Source organism: Myxine glutinosa, chromosome 13 (assembly GCF_964187855.1).
Source record: "Myxine glutinosa chromosome 13, kmMyxGlut1.1, whole genome shotgun sequence".
In the NCBI taxonomy this organism is placed as follows: domain Eukaryota; kingdom Metazoa; phylum Chordata; class Myxini; order Myxiniformes; family Myxinidae; genus Myxine; species Myxine glutinosa.
The window spans coordinates 20,409,103-20,422,992 of NC_136273.1; the positions used below are offsets into that span (position 1 = coordinate 20,409,103).

The 13,890-nt window shown below is 43.1% G+C and overlaps 1 protein-coding gene across 1 annotated transcript in view; it reads left to right on the forward strand.

Moving 5' to 3' along the window:
• LOC137439171 (myomesin-1-like) overlaps positions 1–13,890 on the forward strand; it is a 141,167-nt gene that overhangs the window by 102,726 nt on the left and 24,551 nt on the right. Inside the window, exons 23-25 of the mRNA XM_078766990.1 lie at positions 1,584–1,651; positions 6,532–6,645; positions 13,064–13,151. Coding sequence (XP_078623116.1) covers positions 1,584–1,651; positions 6,532–6,645; positions 13,064–13,151 — 270 coding nt within the window. The remainder of the gene's footprint in view (positions 1–1,583; positions 1,652–6,531; positions 6,646–13,063; positions 13,152–13,890) is intronic.

The following is a 13,890-nucleotide window of genomic DNA, read 5'->3' on the forward strand; positions in this document are numbered from 1 at the left end:
AGCTGCTGTAGATGTTGTCAATTTTGCTTTGGAAGAATGAAAGGAAGGAGATGCAGTTGTCTACTGTGAATGACTGGGTGGTGGTGTCCAGGGGGCTGAGGAGTTTGTTTATTGTAGAGAAGAGTGCTTTTGGGTTTCCAGAGCCAGAGTGGATAATTTGAGAGTAGTAGGCGGAGCGGGCGCGGGAGAGGGCATCTTTGTAGTGTTGTAGGTGGTCCTTGTAGGCCTGGGAGTGAATTGTGAGACCTGTTCTATTGCGGAGTCTTTCAAGTTGGCGAGCACGAGTTTTCATCAGGCGGAGTTCAGGGGTAAACCAGGGAGCAGAATGGGTGAAAGAAACTGTTTTGGTTTTTATCGGCGCAAGCTGGTCAAGGCAGGAGGAGAGAGTGTGGTTGTAGTAGTCAGTGAGGTCAGAAGGGGTGTGGAGGTCAACGAAGGGAGAAGTGGACATTTTTTCAGAGAGGGTGGATGAGAATGAGGTAGGTGAAAGAGCGTTTAGCTTACGGAAGTTGATAGTGCGATAATGCCTTGGTGCTGGGGTGGGGATGTTGATGGTCATAGTGATGGCTAAGTGGTCAGAGAGGGTGAGGTCGGAGCCAGAGAGATGGTGCAAAATTAATCCAGTAGAGCAGACAAGGTCCAGAATGTGACCACGGTTATGGGTAGGAAAGTTGACATGTTGAGTGAGGTTAAAGCAGGTGAGTAAATCAGTGAAGTCAGTGGTTATTGTGGAGTCAGTGGAGTCCATGTGGATATTGAAATCACCAAGGAGGAGGATTGAGGGGGAGAGGGAACATAGCTGGGTCAGAAAGTATGAGAAGTCAGACAGGAATGATGGGTGTGGTTTGGGAGGGCGGTAGACGACAGCCATGACTGACTGTGTGTGACCAGAGAGTTTAAAAGCCAGGTGTTCAAATGATGGAGCAGATGAGATGGAGATGAGGTTGGTCTTGATGTCCTGTCGGTGAATTACGGCAATTCCACCACCTCGGCCCTCCGAGCATGGTTTATTGATGTAAGAATATCCATTGGGTGTAGTGAGGTTGAGTGAGAAGTAGTCCAGTGGTTGTTGCCAGATTTGCAGTGCATTTCCTCTATTTTTCATAAATAGTCCCCATTTTGAATTTTGAATATTTGCAAACCCAAGTTGGATAGCTCACAGGCGAGTGTGCATACCTCATTGTCATCCTGCCAGTCCCTAATTTTGCAATGGGTAATTAGGAATTTCACACTTCATCCTTTTATGTTTCTCAATGAAAGGTCAAGAAATAAAAGATGTAACAACCCATGTTTACGTCACTTAAAACCATATTTAGTATTATAAGATGAAGTGAATGCCCTTTTTTTTCCTAAGATTTCAGGAAGCTGTTGAAGGAAAGTGAAAATATGTTGATGGAATGGCAGAGACAGCAAGGTAATTAAGAGACACCAATGAAAAGCAAACTTCACCCATGTCCCCTTAAACTGTTAAAGTTACTTGATGAAAACTGCATTCATTAGAAAATGATCCCACATGTGTGCAACATAAGTTGCATCATGTACACTGGTCAGCTGATGAAGAATATTGCTGTTTTCTTCCAAAGGACCTCATTTCACCGACCCCTTGACCTGGGAGGTGACGCAAGAGTGCAATGTCAAACTCTTCGCAAAGGTATGTGATCACGAGTCCATTCATACAATTGGGTATTTTTGGCACTGCAATGTATAGGTTGTATTTGTTGGGGAATAAATTATAAGTCAAAAGATTTACACTGCACCAATATTGTTAGTGAGGCCTCATCGAGAATATTGTGTGTAAAGGTTTGGTCATCACATCTGAGAAAGACACATAGCTGCCACAGAGAGGATTCAGCATAGAGCAACTACAATGATCTAGGGCCTAGCTAGACTAAGCTATGAGGAGCGGCTGACGGAGACGGGACATTATACATTCGATAAGAGATGATTACGAGGGGACCTGATAGAGATATTTGAGATAATGAATGGTTTAGAAGGTGGAAGATTCAATGGATGGATTTAAACTAGAATTGTACAGGTACCTTGAAGCAATATGGTTAGAGGGACATAGTGCCCTCCATAAGTATTGGAACAGTGAAGTCAAATTTGTTATTATTGCTATTTACTCAAGATATTTGGATTTGAGATCAAAAGATGAATACCAGGTAAGAGTACAGAAGGTCAGCTTTTATGTCTTGGTATTTCTTTGCATACGGTATATGTTTTGCCATTGCAAACAATAGCACTTTTTATGTTCAGTCCCCCATTTTAGGTAAGTACAAGTTTTGGAACAAATGACTGACAGGTGTTGTGTTTGTTATTGCAGTGATTGTTCACACCGAAAAGAGCTGTGAACGTCTAGTCTTGGTTTTAGCTTTGACTTTTGTCTTAGGAATCTGCCCCTGGAGTCAGTGGGTATAACGAACATGAAGGCCAGAGAATTGTCTATGAAAGAAAAGCAAGCAATTTGGAAGCTGAAAGAACAGAATTCAATTAAAACCATAGCACAAAAATTGTGGATAGCAGATACAACCAGAACGGCACTCAGTAGAGAGCATACCCTCCACCTGGTTGGACATATCACTCAATGGTGAAGAATCACTTCCAAAATTATACTAGCCAGATCCGTCCACAACTTTTTGAGATATCTTGTTCACAAACGGACAAACAAATGGACAAACAGACAGACAGACAGGGGTGAAAACATAACCTCCATCCACCTTTGGTGGTGGAGGTAACAATTTAGAATATCTTGTAAAAGAAAGAAACCATGAGTTTACTTAGCTAGAGACAACGGCCAGGTCGGCCAAGGAAAACAACTGCAGTTGATGACAGAAAAATCATCAGAGCTGTGAAAATAAACCGGAAAACAACTGTCAGTAACATCACCATCAACCTCCAGAGTGCAGGGGTGGTGAAAGTATCACAATCTACCATTCACAGAAGACTTCAACAGCAGAATTACAAAGGCTACACCACAAGATGTAAACCTCTCATCAGCAGCATAAATAGAAAAGCCAGATTAGAAATTGCTAAGAATTACAGAGGTGAGCCAGTAGAGTTATGTGACAAAGTTTTATGGATAGAAGAGACCAAGATAAATCTTTACCAAAGCGATGGAAAGGCGAAAGTGTGGAGAAAGGAAAGAACTGTGTATGATTCAAAGCACACTACCTCATCTGTGAAGCATGGTGGAGGTAGTGTCATGGCTTGGGCTTACACGGCTGCCTCTGGAACTGGCTCACAGATCTTTATTGATGATGTAATTAATGATGGCAGCAGCAGAAGGAATTCGGAAATGTACAGAAACATTTTGTCTGCATAGGTACAAGAAAATGCCTCCAAACTCATTGGGCGATGCTTCACCATGCAGCAAGATAATGGCCCAAAATATACTGCCAACACAAGCACAGAGTGCATCAAGGGAAAAAGTGGAAGGTTTTACACTGGCCTAGTCAATCTCCTGATTCAAATACAATGGAACCCGCATTTCACTTGCTGAAGAGGAGACTAAAGTCAGAATCTCCCGAAACAAACAACAACTGAAAATGGCTGCAGTAAAGACTTGGCAAAACATCTCAAATGAAGATACCAAGAGTTTGGTGATGCCAATGGGTCACAGGCTCAATGCAGTTATTGCATGAAATTGATATGCAACCAAATGCTATTTTACTATTTTAACTTACTTTAAGTTTAAATCCTGCTCTGCCGCTCTATCTCACCCTCTCTCTGTTCTTTTCACCCTATCTTTTGCTCAAGGTCATCTGCCAGCATCCTGGAAATCAGCTAACATTACCGCTTTACACAAAAAAGGTGCAAAAACAGATCCTTGCAACTACAGACCAATCAGCCTGCTCCCAATTATCAGCAAAGTCATGGAATCCATCATTGCTTCGGATATGAAATCTTTCCTCTTCTCCAATGGCTTGATCTCTGATCATCAATTTGGTTTCAGACCAGGTCACTCTACTCTGGACATGCTGCTTCTGCTGTCTCAACAATGGATGGAGGTCCTGAATGCCAAACAGGAAATCAGAGCTGTCTCCCTTGACATATCAAGGGCCTTTGATACGGTCTGGCACCCAGCTCTGCTCACCAAACTCTCCTCCTATGGTATCCATGGAAATCTCCATGCATGGCTTGCGGACTTCCTCTCTGGTCGTAGTCAACGTGTGGCCCTGAATGGATTTCTCTCATCTCCCCTTCCTGTTCAGGCTGGAGTTCCCCAAGGAAGTGTGCTGGGCCCTGTGCTTTTTCTGGTCTTTATCAATGATCTCTCTGACTCTCTGGAAAATCCTCTCTATCTCTTTGCTGATGACTCCACTCTCTGCCGCTCCATTCCTCTTCCCTCAGATAGGCAGTCTGCAGCCTCCTCACTCTCTGAAGACCTGGACAAAATCACAGACTGGTCAAACAAGTGGAACATGTCTTTCAATCCTGCCAAATCTCACTCTCTTACTATGTCTCTCCGAAAAGATCGACTGGACAACCCTCCCATCTACTTTCTCAACAATCCTCTCCAAGAAGTTCTGTCACTCAAGCTTTTGGGTCTCACTATCTGCCATGATCTTTCTTGGGAAAACCACATTTCCAAGCTGGCCTCCAAAGCCAGTCGCCGACTGGGCATCCTCCGTCGTGCGAAGTCCTTCCTCGGCACACCTGAGCTCCTCACCACATACAAGGCTTTCATCCGCAGCTCAATGGAATACTGTTCTCCCCTATGGGCTGGTGCTCCTGCCTCACACCTGGCTCGGCTTCACGCTGTTGAATCCAAAGCTTTCAAAATCATTGGAATCTCCCGCGATGAAGCTATCTCTGAGGGCCTTTCACTCACTCACCGCAGGCAGGTAGGTGGTCTTTCTGTCTTCTACCGACTCCTCTCCGGCCTTGCTCCCCCAGCTCTCTCCGTGCTCTGTCCCCCAAATATTCCTACAGGTCGCACAAGATCTGCCAGCAACCCTCTGATGGTTAAACTGCCGAAATCTCGGCTCTCTGCTCACCTTCACTCTTTCATTCCTCTTTTCTCCCGCCTGTGGAACAAACTCCCACACTCCCTTCAATCCCTCTCCTCCCTCCAGGTCTTTAAAACAGCTGTTCACCACCATCTCTTATCTTCCCCCATCCATAACCTTGATCTTTTCTACCCCCACTAATTCACCCCAGATCCACCTTATTTGAAATTCCAACTTATTTCCTGGAAATCCTGGCAGTGTCCATATGTTTATACCTCTCCCACCCCCCCCCCTTCACATGCCTCCCCCCCTTCACATGCCTCCCCCCTTCACATGCCTCCCCCCCAAAGCCCTCTCCCTCCCACAGATCTCTCGATGTCTCCATGTCTCTCGGTCCCTGCTCTCAAATGTTGTGTTTGTGTCCTTCCCCCTCTCTCCCCATCTTGTCTACCGCTCCCGATGTTATTTGTTTTATGTGGCTGTTTGTCTTTCTGTGTGATTAATTTTCGCTCTTTCACGAGCCTCGATCTTGTATACAAAAAAACAAAAAAAAAAAAAAAAAAAAAAAAAAGTTAATCTGTTCCACGTTCTAAAACAGAGAGACTGAACATAAAAAGTACTATTGTTTCACAATGGTAAAATATATATGCAAAGAATCATCAATAAATAATAGCTGCCCTTCTGTACTCTAATATTCATCTTTTGATCTCTAATCCAAATTTATTGAGTATATAGCAATAATACTAAAATATGCCATTTAGTGTCTTCGTCCGTCTGTCTGATGATTTTTTGAAACCAATACATTCCGTCGTTACTTATCCAATCTCAACCAAACTTGACATGATGACTAAGGGTTCCATAATGAAGGTTGTAGCGCATTAATTTGCCCCCTTCCCCAAGGGGGTTTTCTCCCCCGAGCGGGTTTTCCCCACCATTGCCGTCAATGGGGTTGCATGTTGAGGTGTATATCCATATTAAGTTAGCTTTATCGTGGCATTTTCCCAAAGAAGAATATTTATCATGGCGTTTTTTTTCCAAAGATGCTTTTAATAACAAAAGTAATGATAATCGCATATTATTAATGTTATTACAACAATATTAATACTAATAATGTCCCACTTGCCCAAAGCGTTTTTCCTGCAGTGATAACGTGTATAAATAGCTTATAGTTATAATGGTGTTTCCGTGGGAGCAATGGCTGCTGCAGGAATTAAAAATATTATAAACCACAAGCACGTATGATTAGCTTTTTTAACAGTCGCTAATGCTCTTTATAACACTAAATGAAGAAATTTGGAGGAATCCTGACATCCGTGAAGTAAGGTTTACTTTCAGAACTGAGCGAAGATCTCTTCAAAGAAGTCAATTCCCATTGACTGGCATTCAACGCTTTATGACTTTGTTCAAGTACTCCAAATACATAACGGCCAGATTAGGGTTCTCAAAATGTCAGGTGATTCCATAACTATATATCATTATTTTCCTCATGTAACATGTACTGGATAAGTCCCAATGTTTGTGATTGAGGCCATAGTTCATGGTAAAACAGATTATGATATTTTGACCATGTTTTTGGATCCAGGTGGGGAATGTCAAGAGTACGACCGATGTGCTATGGTTCAAAGATGACAAGCAGGTCATGGTTGATGAAGATCATGACTTCACCTATGGCTCCTGCAGCTTGCTCATATCTCAGGTATTTTCTCAACTTCCATAATGTTCAACTCTTGTGTGCGTGTGTTTGTATGTGTGTGTTTGTGTGTGCATGTGTGTGTTTGTGTGTGTGTGTGTGTGTGTGTGTGTGTGTTTGTGTATGTATGTGTGTGTGTTTGTGTGTGCATGCGTCGATGCGTTGAGGACGGGGCCTTTTGACTCGCTTTTTTGACTAGGGGAGATAACATATTGATTGTACCCACACTCCTTTTCTCGAATATGACATAAAATGAATTGCTCTGTATACTCCACACAGACCCAGCTGCAGGACGTTGCCCAAATACATCAACTAAATATGTTTAAATCAATATTAACTTTTCCCAAATAAGTTGTCTCTTAAATCAATACTGCTCTGGTGGGCAGTATTCAATAAGAGACCGGTACTGTATCGACTTGTGCACATGCGCTGAAAATGTATCACTTGTGCCTGAGTACTGATATGGATAGGCATTTCCACTGCAGTGCTGTGTTGCTTCAAGTTCTATTCTAAAGGAGCGTCTTTGCTCATGCATAGCGGAATTTTCAGGTAACAACAGTTTTTTTTAGTCATTGTTGCATTGGAGATGAATGTGTAATTAGAGTGCCAAGGGGTCCTCAATAGGCGGACCGCGGGTCTGGGTCCACATCCGTAATGCAGGCATCATCAGTCCAGACTAATCCTAATCCCCCAATCAAAATACCTATGATGTTTATCCATTCAGACTAACATGATAAATGATAAACACCAGAAGGGATTAATGCAGGAGGTGATTAAGGTTTAGACCCTACAATTAGGCATTTTGAGGGGAGAGGGAGGGGGTTTGGTTTGCATGTTTGTAGATCTTGAAGAATTAGGAGGAAGAGTATAAGTTACAATAAAAGTATGAATGCATGCTACAGTTTACAGTTAAGGTGGTTGGCTTAAGATCCTAGTGGCTTGAGTTCAAGCCCTGTTCTACCATTGAATTAACACCAAATGGGTCGACTCAGCCTGTCATCTTTCTGAGGTCAGCAAAATGAGTACCAGCTAGCTGTTAAAGGGGGCATTTCATCAGTGGTATGGCCGTGCTTCATGGAAAATGATGCAGTGAAGCAGGCACAGGCTGCATAGGAATAAATAATAATATGATCAGATGAACCAATTGAAGCAGTGCAAGAACAGAACACATTCGCAGGAAAATTGGTCATTAACAAGTCAAGAATGGCGGGATTGCCCTGGCTCCCAGATTGTGTCAGGCCCATGGAATCACAGAAGTTGGATACAGGAGGAGACCGTTCGACCCATCCCAATTTTTTTTTAATACATGGTCTCGGCTCGTGCAAGAGCGAGGACACAGAACAGATCAGGACACAACATAACAAAAGGAACAGCAGGAGAAAGAGGAAATGCAAATCGCAGGGTAGAGGGAGAAAGTCGATGGAGTTGGACAAACAAGGAATGCAGGTAAGGATGAGGAGTAGGGGAGAACGCAAGGGTTCGACAAGCTGGATACATAAGCAAAATTTTGGGAAGGGTGGGGGTGGTTTAACGGATGTTGAAAAGATCATGACTTTGGATTGGGGATGACATGAGATTGTGGTGAACAGTTGTCTTGAAGACCTGGAGGGAAGAATGAGATGGAAGAGAGTGTGGAAGGTGGTTCCACAAGTGGGAAAAGAGGAATAAATGAGTGCAGGTGAGCAGTGGTTCCAGATTTAGGTAGTTTCACCAAAAGGGGTCTCTGAAGGACCGCATGCATCCAGCAGATACTTGGGGTGAGGGGGTGACAGAGCATGGAGAAGGCAGAGGGTGCCAGACCAGAAAAGAGGCAGAAGAAGACAAATAGACAACCAACCTGTCGGCGATGGTGAAGTGATGGACCCATAGACTCAGCTTCATTGTGACAGAGTCCAATGATCTTGAAAGTCTTGGTTTCCATGGCATCAAGTTGAGCAATATGTGAGGCAGGGGAGCCAGTCCAGAGAGGAGAGCAGTACTCCATCAAGCTGTGGGTGAAAGGTTGAAGGTGGATATATGCTCAGGTGTGCCAAGGAAGTACTTTGCATGATGGAGGATGCCCACTGCCCAGTCGGCATGTGTCTTTGGAGGCCAACTTTGAAAATGTGGCTTTGCCCAAGAGAGATCATGGCAAAGAGTGCATGAGACCCAGGAGTTTGAGTAACTGAACCTCTTCGAGAGGGTTGTTGAGAAAGTCGATGGGAGGATTTTCTGTATGATCCTTTTGGAGAGAAGAGAGAGAGAGAGGGGGCGAGAGAGAGAGAGAGAGATAGAGATAGAGAGAGAGAGAGAGAGAGAGAGAGAGAGAGAGAGAGAGAGAGAGAGAGAGAGAGAGAGAGACAGACACACATAGAGAGAGAGACACACATAGAGAGAGAGAGAAAGAGAGATGTCTCAGGATTGAAAAAAACATTCCAAGTGTTTGACCAGTTTGTAATTTTATCAAGGTCTGAGGAGAGGGAAGAGACTGCTGCCTATCTGTCAGAAGGTGGGGGATGAGATGGCAGAGGGTGGAGTCATTAGCAAAGAGATAAAGATGATTTTCTAGAGAGTCAGTAAAATCATTGACGAAGATTAGGAATATGATGAGGCCTAGAACACTGCCTTGGTACTCCGTTTTTGGCAGGGAGAGGAGAAGAAGGGGTTCCGTTGGTTGAGAGTCACACTTTGGCTACGAGAGTGGAGGAAGTCAATAATCTAAGTGTGGAGGTGGCCTTGGATTCCATAGGCAGTCAGTTTGCAGAGCAAGGCAGGATGCCAGACTGTAGCCCCCACCTCAGGTGCCCCCACCTCGAGTGGCCTTGTAGGCTTTGTGACGGGCAAAATCCCATTTAAAAATATAAATGTCTCGAAAGCTCGAGATATGGCCAGAGAGATGGCCCTGATCTCATGTCTGATATTGAGGACCTTCATCCATTGTTGGGAAGCAGCATGTCTATGGTAGAGTATCCCTTAATATACAAGCCAAGCATTTGTCCTTATTGTTTATACTCTTGTTGAGTATGATGGAGGTGCTGGCTCGGAACGTAAAGGAGGGTTTACCGTGGGAGTTGTTGTATGCAGATGATCTGGTGTTGATTGCAGAAAGTATGGATGGCCTGAAGGAGATGAACAAGTGGAAGGAATGTATGGAGACGAAAGGTTTGAAGGTGAATATCGGAAAAACAAAGGTGATGGCAAGTGGTAAAGCATGTGGTGAGGTGGAAAGAACTGGGAAGTGGCCATGTGCTATGTGCAGGAAGGGTGTCGGAGTGAACTCAATTCAATGTACAATGTGCGCTGAGTGGGTTCATCAAAAATGTAGTGGTTTGAGAGGGTCATTAACCAGTGTGGCAGCTACATTCAAGTGTAAGGTGTGCACAGAGGGAGCTGCAGATGGAGGAAATGTTGAGTTGGATCTTGGAGACGGCGTGAAGCTGGAAGGTGTGAAAACATTTTGTTAAGGTGGGTTTTCACGGGACACGCGAACGGTTCGCGAAGGATGCGAATGTCGAAAAAATGGCAAAGTCCAACATTCGTATTTTAGGCTCCAAAAGTTCGCCAAACATGCGCGGGGGTTCGGAAGCGTCGTCAATTGTTCGCAGGAGTCGTTTTTTGTTCGGCGGGTATTTCAAAAATGTTTGAAATAGAGAGAGAGAGACACACACATAGAGAGAGAGAGAGAGAGCGTCGTCAGAGAGACATAGAGAGAGAGACACATAAGCGTCGTCAATTGTTCGCAGGAGTCGTTTTTTGTTTGGCGGGTATTTCAAACATTTTTGAAATACCCGCCGAACAAAAAACGACTCCTGCGAACAACTGACGACGCTTCAGAACCCCCGCGCATGTTTGGTGAACTTTTGGAGCCTAAAATACGAATGTTGGACTTTGCCATTTTTTCGACATTCGCATCCTTCGCGAACCGTTCGCGTGTCCCGTGAAAACCCACCTTTACCTAGGAGACATGCTGAATGGAGAAGGTGGATCAGACTCGGCAACAGTTGCTAGAGTGAGATGTGCATGGAAGAAGTTTCGGGAACTGAGTGGCATGCTGACGAGGAGGGGAGTGTCTTTGAAGCTGAAGGGAAAGGTGTATGCTGCATGTGTGAGAAGTGTTATGATTTATGGGAGCGAGACATGGGTAATGAACGTAGAGCAGCAACGAAGGCTGGAAAGGGTGGAAATGCGAATGGTTCGGTGGATGTGTGGAGTATCGTTGAGAGAGAGGAAGACAAATGATGAATTGCGAAAAATGATGGGAATAGAGCCTGTGATGGATGCTTTGAAGAGAAACAGTTTGAGATGGTTTGGTCATGTGTTGAGGAAGGATGAAAGTGACTGGTTGAGAAGAGTGATGGAAATGAATGTAGAAGGAAGTGGAGGACGGGGAAGACCGAGAAAGACTTGGCTAAAGATGGTCGAAGAAGAAATGCGGGCAAGGGGGTTAACAAGGGGAGATGCAGAAAATAGGGCAAAATGGAGAACATTGTCATGGGGACCGCAAGGCTAACCCCCGCTCTTGCAGGGAAAATGGCCTTTTAAAATGCCTGTTGTTGCTGTTGTTGTTTATACTCTTGTTATTGATGCTCAGGGTTTTATGTACAAAAGAGTGCAGATAGGACTGTCGGCTTAAGATGGCCTTGAAAAGGGTGCGGTATCTGCAATGCTGTGGGCCTTGCTGACACAACAGTTTATAACTGCAGTCGTAAATCTAACCAGAAATGGAGACGGGAATCCTTTCACTGAGCAATCCCACAACTTGGTGTTTTAGGAATACTGTATTTTTTTTGTCTTAAATCATGATACATTCATTACCCCACAGGCATGAAGTGAAAAGTGGGGTTAAGCAATTGTTTAATTTTGTTTGTCTGACTGTCTATAAACGTCAGGGTATGATCGAGAAACAACTTAATTTCAATTGAATGTGATATTTTGAAAACGAATAGGACCATGAATCGGAAAACGAACCTGTAGTTTAGAAGTATTCTAGCCCGGGTTGGCGCAGAGAGGAGGGAGATTTGTTTTAGTCTGTCTGGGAATCAAACAAAATTGAAAACGAGAAAGCATCTGAAAATGCAAAGCCAGTCCGTGTCCGTTTGTATTCAGATGTCTTCTTCGTCTTCTTCTTCTGCTTCTTCTTCTTCTTCTTCTTCTGTTTTCTCAAAATAAGGAAAACAGTATTTTTTTTTATTACAAAATGAAATACGATGATTTTATGCAGCCTTGACCTTTGAGCTTTGGATCTAAAAAAAGTAATCAGCCTCTAGCTTTTGATTGGTGAACCAATTCAGTGACCCAGGATGCAACTTCTTAAAATTTCAGGTCAATAGGATGAAAATTGACGAGTTTATGTGATGCTGACCTTTGACCTTTTGACCTTTTAGCCAAATTATTAATTTGCCTTCTCTATATTCTCATAATAAAGCTTTGTTGAAAATTTGATGACAAAACTCAAATGGTAAATTGAAATTTCAGGTCAATTGGATGAAAATTGATGATTATATGTGACGCTGACCTTTTGACAAAATTATTAATTTGCCCTCTCCGTATTATTATAATAAATATTTGGTGAAAATTTGATGACAATAGCTCAAATGGTAAAAAGGTTGTGGCCCAGACAGACACACACACACACACACACACACACACAGACAGACACACACACACACACACACACACACACACACACACACACACAGACAGACAGACAGACACACAGAAGTGATTACAAAACCCCGTCTGCTGCTGTGCAGGGGACGGGCTAATCATTCCAAACAGGAAACTTACTATTTTTAAAGACGTCGTAAATGACACAAACAACAGACACAAATAGCAAATGTAACACGTTAGACAAGGTGGTGTATAAGACGCTGCATCAACGGCGGTAAACTTCCGAATTCTATTTTTCTATGGCCTTTAAAATCTTTATTTAATTTCAATTTAATTATATATTTAAACACTGTAGAACACAAATCACCTTCTTTGCACTGTCAAAATCCTTCCATTTAGCAATACTCGGACAAAATATTACACCGTTTTACATCATCACGGCCAATCAAATTTACTGCTCACAGACCCCGCCCATGTCCTTTCTTCTCAAGACTGCACAGGGTAAAGTGTTCTCTGAATTATCTAGTTGCTTAAGTAATCACTCTATAATATAACATGTTGATCTCCTGATCTAGCAAATGTATATTTGACCTGGAATTTAATTATAAACCAGGATTGATGGTTGTATTAGTGCTGAGGTGCAGCTATGCTGTTGGTGAAATATTCTTGTACATTGGAGCAGAAATCTAGATTTGATAGCAGCAGCACACACAATGGCATATATTTAAAAAAGCACATCCGCAAGCTAGCAGGTGAGACGGCAAGCTTAAAGTCCTATCCAAATGTGAATGGCAATGATGTAAGCTGCTTTGATTTAACTTGTTGTAACTTACAGATCACACAAAGAGATGAAGGCATATTCAGCTTGGAACTTAAAGATGAGAGGGGAAGAGCAAACTCCCTTTTGGATCTTACCCTGACAGGTATGAGGAAGCCCTTACCTCTCTTTTAGGAATATCCCTCTTTTTGGGGAAATTTGAAGGAACTACAATAAGCATGGAGAGTTTAGAGAGTTAGCATCTCAAATTTGCTTTGAGGATTTCCAACGTCATTCGTCTGCAGTATGTCGCTGTGGGGCAGAGCTGGAATTTGGCCAGGTCCCGATAGTTCACCTATTCATTGTAAAGGACACCGTGGGATCTTCGTAAGTGACATCATATTATATATCATTTTTTGGCCCTTTCACTGAATGGTTTGAAGAATCACTTGAAAATTAAAAAATTATCGTATCCGGATCCGTTTATGGATCTTCACCGAAATCGAATTGATTCGTCGTCGTCACACATCCAACCTCTCCACCAAATTTCGTCCGAAACTGTCCACAACTTTTTGAAATATCTTGTTCACAAACAACCAGACAGAAAAACAAACAGGCAGGAAGGCATCAGGTATGACACCTGACAGATATGACAAAAATTGTCAGTCACCTTGACCTTTGACCTATATAGTCAAATCACATTGACAGCCTCGCTTTTATCCTTCAGAATCGTCTGGTAGAGTTTGACGTAGATAGCTGAAAGTGTTCGTGAGTTATTGCACTCACAGGCAAACAAACAAGAAGACATCATGCAGAGCACGATATTTGCAAAATCCACCCCCTCCCCCCAAAGATGTTGCCATTGATCCAGCAAATTATCCGTTTTATAAAGATTAAAATTGACG